Here is an 8,062-nt window from a genome sequence, read left to right as displayed (position 1 = left end):
CTTGAGATCTATGAAATTACTGATTATGGCCCACGCACACCCCGTCAAGTGAGATGTGCGCTGGGAAGTGAGTATACCCAACAAATTGGTCACACATTATGATTTGCTTTCCTCCTCCAAGTGCCTTCTACTGAACATAGCTCTAGAATCAACCTTCCCATGGTCTCCCTGTGCCCCATTGACTGCTCCTAAGAGAGCCTAAATTTTCTTGGAGTGATGGAAAGTCGGTGACGCATGTAGAATAGAATTTTGGTTTGACGCATGGGCCCATGGAAAAAGGAAAAAAAACGTTTAACAGAGAATTTGCTTTCTTCTTGGAAAAAGAATATTGGTTTGATAGACGATCCATTTATCAAAGGCACGCATTTTATACACTGCTAAAATTTTCCAGACACTTACATATGTAAACTAAAACATCACATACAATCTCTGAAACGACCACCATGTAAACAACACTGGCCGGCCCCTGAATGCCCTTCTCTTCCTCTACTGCGAACTGTTGTCAGGATCTAAACGTTCCAAACAAAGTCCTACACAGTGGCATGTATCGAAGTTGACACAGAGGAAGTGTGACCCATCAAATTGGCTTTCTCCTAGTGACAGTTACTCGTTTACACCAACCAACAATAGGTCCTCAAATCTTGAAATACTTGTACCCGTATTCAGAATCTGTCATGCCTTCCTCCCAATCACCTATTCGTCGGCCACCAAAAACCACTTGTTGGATTCCTTGATACCTGTAAAAACAGTCACAAAAAAATGAAATGAGAGAGAAAAAAGGACTTTGATAGCTTAAAAAGCATAATTGATAATGGGCAAGGAAGTTCCTACTCTGAGCTCAACACAGTTAAGCAATTGAGCAGAACATCAACTGCAAAGTAGTCGGATGTTCCAAGATCAACCCTGTAAGTAAAAGTTAACACTAATGCACGAATGAGCTGAAGCCCTTAATGTGCAAAAGCAAGTATGCATTATAGAATGCAAACTAATCTGTACTCTGTAGCATCAGTATCCTACACACAAAAAGAAGGAAAATTTTACCAAACTCGACCCCAGTTATCTTGAAATTCAACAACACTGATATCATGTAATGATGATGGCATTGCAGTAGCTCCTTTATCCTCATAGTAGATTGGATCATAGTCCATCGATGAATTCGCTAACTGGAGATGAGAAGACAGCTATTAGAAGCATGAATTTGATCACAAATTTGCAAAAAAAAAACATTGTTGAAGATACAAAAGAACAAAACGAAGTCCCAAGCCAGACTGATTGAGCAGGCAAAAAGGCAACCAATAAGTCACCAACATAACAAGCCTTGGCAAATTTTTTCTGTTTCTAGATCCTTCCAGAGAGGATATGCTTGAGATGTTACTGCAAATTCAGTAACTTAGGAAGATCTTTCTGCAAATATATCAAATTCTTTAAAAAGAAATTGCTTGGTCTGAAAAAAGGAGGTGGGGGTGACAAATTCACTATCTCATCAAAGAAAGCCCTGTTTGCTCTTTAATGTAGACCAAAGATTGTAATGAAAAGAGGCGGAAGCACCAATAGAGCAAAAAGCACTCTTTAAGAGTGACCACTAGAGCCAAGAGCACAAACACCAAAAGTGCACACACAAAACTCTCAAAAGTAGAAAATGACTTAAAGTCATAAGTTGGATATTATTGAAGAAAGGAAAAGAAGGGTGAAAACCCAATACATTTACAAGGGGGAGCCTCCTCTATATATAGAGGAGGAGAGCCAAAGGAGGACCATAAAGGGGGCTCCCTTCTAGTCGTTGGGAGCCCCAACGGTCATAAATATGACTATTGGGGCCCCAACGACTAGATAGGTGGGGCCCCTTATGGTCCTTTAAAAGTAAAACTGGAAAAATAAAAAGAAGAAAAAGAAAGAAAAAAGAAAAAAAGCAAAAAAGAAAAAATACATGTGGATTTACCAAAACACCCCTATCGGGTTTTTGGTTTGTACAGAAAAAGAAAAAGAGATATATTATGTATATATACATATATATATATATATATACGAATGTATATATATAAGTATATGTATATGTATATGTATATTTATATATACATAATTTAACAAAGATATGACTCCCAAATTATCCAAGTATGAAATGCCTATGAGCTTATTCCAATTTCAACCACTACAAATCTATGACGACACAAAAAGTGTTGAAATGTAGAAAAATAGCAGTGGTTCAAAGATGTGTCCCTGATACATGGAAAATTTTGAATCTTCAAGAATACACAACTTTGTCCTGAAAGTTTGAAGTGTTAGATTGATTTGACTGAATGAATTAAAATGCTAATGTTGAACTTCATAATTCTTTGGCTGTTATCTGCCTAGAGGCATCCAAAGGCCATATATTGTTGGCATCTTCATAGATATGTTTGCAATACCACTACTCTGTTGCAGTTCCTTGTGTAAGACTGCAATAGGTTTTCTTATCCATTACACCATCCAAAGCCAACCTGTTAATCTAGCAGTGCTTGAGGCGGATGCACACACTAGAGAACATTCAGAAGGAGAGAGAGTTTGTACAAAGAGAAGCCATTGACTTGAAAGTAAAACCATAAGCTTCAACAAACCATGCAAAGAACTAAAGCATGCAGCAATTTGTTCTTATTACCCTCAGTTTCTTGAATTCTGCACTTTTGACTTTTGAGTACCTACATGTTTCACACAGGGGAGCAATAAAAGAAACCACAGGAGTTTTATCAAAATAGACCAACGATAACAGAAACTAATTATGCAGAATGATCCCAGATGGAATAAAAAAGTTATTCCAGGTACCCCTAAGTGATTACCTAAATAAAAGTAAGGAAATTCCTCTCTTTATACTTTCTTTGTTGAAATGATAGACAATCATAAAGTTCGCAATAGAAATATATGTTTGCTCTCAAAGTCAACACATACAACATAAGTGATATGTAAACGTTTAACAAAAGTAATGATTAAACCTGTAAATTTGAAGAATTGAAAGCTCCTAAACGTCCCATCACATACCATGATTGGATAACCTGCAAGCAACCGTCCATCGTTAAAGATAAATCTGATATTGAGTAGCTTCAAAGAAATTTGGAATAACAAGTAAATACTTACACTACCAATGAGGTCAACATCTCGATCTGAAGGAGCACCATATAGTTCAAACCATATATATGAATTAGTAGGGTTGAAGCTGCGAGTAGCCACATGTAAGTTAAGTGAGCCAAACCACTCTCTCGCTGATATAGTGGAAAAATAAGTAAAAAGGGAAAATTAAATGATGATATTATTGTAGAGATCTCATGATATTTTTTTGTTTATCTTTGTTTTGTGATTTAGCTAAGCATCTATTATCAATCCTAATTTTTCTATGTTTTAAAAACTTTTTAACCTTTGGTTTAACACTCGTGCAAAAAATATATTAGCAAAATCATTCTTTCATATCTTTTGTATCACTTTTTGTATTTTCTTTTAACAACTGGTGAGGTGTGTGTGCATGTGTCTCCTATGCATGTTTTACTAGCGTCCACCTTCTCCATGATTCAACTCATAAGTCATAACAAAACGTGCAAGCATATAATTCATCAACACCATTGTAATCACTCTGTTTGGCGCATATTTGCTAGTCATAAGAACACATTTTGTTTCACTTTTCTGTAAAGGTTACTTTCAAATGGTCCACCAATAAAATCTAGACTATCGCGTCAAGATCACACAAAAACTTTAAGAAAAGTTTCATATAAATCGCAATTTTGTAACAAGATAAAGAAAATTTAAGACAGAAGTTTTTATCTTACTCTCTAAAGCTCACTTTGAAAGCCAGAACAGAGCCTGTTTTCGCATTGCGAAAATCTCTTCCTTTCTTCCGAGCCCTTTCCTCAACCTGCTCCGTTACATCCACAACAACACCTTTGTTTCACATAATACATACGTTGAGCTGAAACAGCTAGCGTTGCAACTCCGAATTCCAGCATTTGGGTATGGTAGGATTCCCATCCCTAGGAGTTGCAACTCCTGCCCAAAGACCAACATCCTCTGCACTTACAGATTGCAACATCTCCATAAAAAAAAGATGCCCCGCAGTGCAACAATTTCTGGCTTCCCAACACCACGTTTCCAAACACCGACCAAAAAGAAAATAAGAAGGAAATTACTCACCCTTTTCCTCATTAAATCAGGATTCCCAATGCTATCGCCAAGGACCACCCGAAGTTCCACATCATGCTTGCAGGCGTCTTCAAGAATCCTATTTCATAAATCTCTCCTTTACTAAAAAAATCCAATTTCGAGAAAAAAGACGAAATTTTTAAGGGGTTCGTATGAGCCCATTTATCCAGAAAAGTGGGAGAAGTTGGGACATTTCATCAATTTAACCCACTTTCAGGATAGGTGGATGCATCCAAGCTCCCCAAGGAGGTAGAGAGAGAGAGAGAGAAGAAGAAGAAGAAGAAGAAGAAGAAGAAGAAGAAGAAGCCTATTGAATGGAAGGGTTTTTCTGGTTGAGAGATTACTTGGCCCAAGTTGGGTAGTTGTGGATTCGATCGTACTCCCTTTTCCTCTTCTCCTCCCTCACTTTGAGAAGACGCCTTCCTCTTGCTGTCGTTCCCGAGCCTTTTACCTCTCCTTGGTCGCCGTTTTCCAGCGATATAGTCGCCCGGATTCTGGTCGGAGAGACCCATAATTCCGATGGGGAAGACGGTCGGTGAAGGCGGGAAGCGAACGATATGGACGGAGGAGCGAAGGCAGATTGCATCTCTCTCTCTCTACCACTCCATGAGTGAATGCTGTGTTTAGCGTTGCAAAAAAACCCTCCTATCTTATCAGCTATCCATGTAGGCCTCCAAACCTTTTTTCTTATTACATTTCACCACCCGTTTTATTTGAATGTATTTATTACTTAGGGATGTCAACGGGTCGGATCTAGGCATTACCGAATCCGACTTAATCGGATCTGACTTAATTGGATTCAAAGTCCGGATGAAAAAAGATAAAACCAAATCCAGATTCAAGTAGTCTAAAACTTGATATTTACACTCAATCAGATTCAGATCTTAGTTCGATTTGGATTTTAATGTAAAAATTAATACCAAATCCGGATATGATGTTTAATCGAATCCCGATTTGGCTATTAAATTTGACTAAGTGGGTTGGATATCAGGTTACATCCAACCCGTTAACATCCAGGCTAAATGTATTTCGAGTGTTCCTGAAGTTTATAATTGCAAAATTTTTTTTGGGGTTCTTGATCAAACAAATCTACTTATGCTCTTTCATTAATGATCAAGGTTACCAACTATAAGAGGGTGGGAAACACATTTCTCTAAAACCATTTTCGAAAAAAAAAAACAGTGCATTTTTTAAATGTTTGAAAAATGCCAAAAAAATCATGAGAAATGTGTTTCCACACTATGGGAAATGTGCTTCCCATATTACAAGGAACGTGTTTCTCAAATATGAGAAACGCATTTCCCATGTGTTTCCCAAGTGTTACCTTTCCGTGGGGATACATGTTTTTCATATTTTTGTTTCAATAAGAATATCACTGGAAGTAATGAAAATAAGAATACAATTAATAGTGAATATTCTTGTTGAAACAAAAAAGAAATTTTGCATTATTTTATATCGCTTATATCCATTTATACTTTCATATTTGTATTATATATATATATATGATAACATTTCTGATATTTTGTGAGGTAACCAGCATTTTAAAAATATCATGAGATTTTTTTATAGAATAAGATTTAAATAGTGCAAGAGTGAGAATAGATGGGTAGATGTCCAATTGTAATACCAATTATAATAGTACATATGGAGTCTAGAAAGATAGATGGTAGAGATTGGACAATGGTTAAAAAAATGGCTGATGAGATTTCCGATACCCCGATACCCCCAGTTTTAAAATGGGTTGTGCAGCAATAAGTCTAGCTCACCTCATCGAAATCTAAGTTCAATCTTGTACGTCTAATGACTAGCCATGTTTGAGCTTACTTTTGAACCCACTTAATTAAATGTGCCAGATGTAAGGGGGAGTTTTGATTTGCAGACAATACGGGACAAAGACACTATGTTCTATCCAGTTTTGTTCTGATTGCATCTTGCAGGACGTGCTAGTAGGCAAACGGTGGATGTGGTGGACATGCGGAACACACATCTGCCACATTCCAAGAACAGTAATTTACCGTTTCAACCCCGACCTCTCCTTGTTCATCCAAATCCCTCCCTCTCTTCTCCTGGCCTCAACCTCGTCTCGTATTGGATGACTCTCACAGACGCAGGAATCCAACGATCGACAGTGGGAGAGGGGGATCGACAATATCTGTTTTGCCGCTGAAAAAACCATAAACTATTAATCTCTCTCTCATTTATCTCGTTTTCCTTTTTTTTCTCTTTTTTTTCTCTTTTTTTTCTCTTTTTTCCTCTCTTCCTCCCTCTTCTTAGTTTCTTTCTTTTTTTCTTTCTTTTTTTTTTTCTTCTTCTCAATAATAAGGGTTTTGAATTAGGGAATGGTTGGGGCTTTTTGAACTAAAGTTTGATTTGATTAGGGATTTTTATATTTTAAAATTTTATATCAATTTTTTTTAATTACATAAATTTTATATTATTTTGGTATTTGAATGCAATTCAATATTTGTATTAGGAACTAAAATCCATAATAAACATGTTCAAGCACTCATATGTATTGTAGGGTGGATCGGGTAATATGATCTGAAACAAAGTTATCTGACTCATTATCCATAGTATCCAAGTTGTCCGCACAAGGAATGCATATCCCTGTTGAATTGAAACAAATGCTAGACAAGTACAAGTGTTCTATGTTTTGGATGAAACATGTGTTGCAGTTTTGATGTTTTTGTCTAGCGTTTGTATTGACCATGTGAGAAAACTGTCACATTTGATTCATCATTGTGGACAACTTAGACACAATGCTTAAAATTTGTGTATTTTGATAAAAAAACTAAATTTATATTCTAAGTATAAAAATCAAAATTAGATTTAGCATGCATTCACTTAATAAATTGCTAAAATATGGATTAAAATATACTTATTAAATTATAAATAAGTAGATTAAAATACAAAACCCTTAAAATCTAAGGCATATAAAAAAATCAGATTTCATTCATTCAATAAATTCAAAATGAGGATTAAAATACAAAACCCTTGAAATCTAAAACATATTCAAAATAATTCTAATTTAGCATCATTCACTCAATAAATTACAAAAACAAGCACTAAAGTAATTTGAAGCATTTATCATCATTAACTCAATAAATTATAAAAATAGAGATTAAAATGCAAAAGCCTTAAAATTTGAATAATGTCCAAAAGAAAATTTTGTATTTAGCAAACCATAACCCTAAAATCGGGTAAGGGTTCACTCAACATTAAGGTGAGGACTATCGCTGGACTAGTCTCCTCTGGGTGTAGGAGACAGGTGAGAGGAGAGGAGAGTTGGGCATAACCCTTGACTCATTTCTTTTTTAATTGTTTTGCTCTGTCCTATCCCACGTTGTTTCGTGGGGAGGGGCGGAGCAGCAGGGTGCACTAGAAAAGCATTTGTGGGATAGTGCATCCACCTGTTAGCGTTGTCTTGCATTTAGGTGTGTGTGTGGGTCCCACTAATTGGGCTTCTATGAGGAAGAGGGGACAGAAAATCAAACATACTCTAAAAGCTCGATAATCTCATTTAGAACATTCAATTTGATACATCTATAGCATGTTAATAATCTTTTTGTTACAAGGACGCATGCTTAAAGCCATGTTTTAGAACCAAGAAAAAAAATCTCATAAAAAACAAAAATTTACATGTGATAACTCTCAATGAAAGTTTTCTCTTTCCTACAAGTTCCGCCTTCTAAATGTGCCATAACAATTAATAGGCTGCCCTATTAAACATGAGCTCAAGCTTGGCAGTTATGTGAAAGTTGAGTTAGTCATCCTAACTTGGATTGGGATCGAAAAGTGTGCAGCCCTAGTTGTACTTGTGCTTAAACTTTTTTCATACAAGTTAATGCTAGGACTAACAAAGAGTTGGGGTTATGGTACATTTTAATATTATTATTATTAT

General features: G+C 36.1%; 1 protein-coding gene across 1 annotated transcript; it reads right to left on the bottom strand.

Annotated features, from left to right (window-relative positions):
* Window positions 1–365: 365 nt before the first annotated feature.
* LOC149810583 (uncharacterized) lies at window positions 366–4,747 on the bottom strand. The gene is made up of 8 exons (XM_089994186.1): window positions 4,506–4,747; window positions 4,153–4,240; window positions 3,792–3,877; window positions 3,109–3,187; window positions 2,967–3,026; window positions 1,042–1,163; window positions 832–903; window positions 366–737 (listed from the first exon to the last, which is right to left on the bottom strand). Exons 1-8 carry the CDS (start codon window positions 4,745–4,747, stop codon window positions 635–637), a joined length of 852 nt encoding a protein of 283 aa, XP_089850312.1. The 3' UTR covers window positions 366–634.
* Between the last annotated feature and the right edge of the window lie 3,315 nt (window positions 4,748–8,062).

This window comes from Nuphar pumila, unplaced genomic scaffold (assembly GCF_984573655.1).
Source record: "Nuphar pumila unplaced genomic scaffold, dmNupPumi1.hap1.1 HAP1_SCAFFOLD_279, whole genome shotgun sequence".
In the NCBI taxonomy this organism is placed as follows: domain Eukaryota; kingdom Viridiplantae; phylum Streptophyta; class Magnoliopsida; order Nymphaeales; family Nymphaeaceae; genus Nuphar; species Nuphar pumila.
This window is presented reverse-complemented; position numbering and strand designations above follow the sequence as displayed.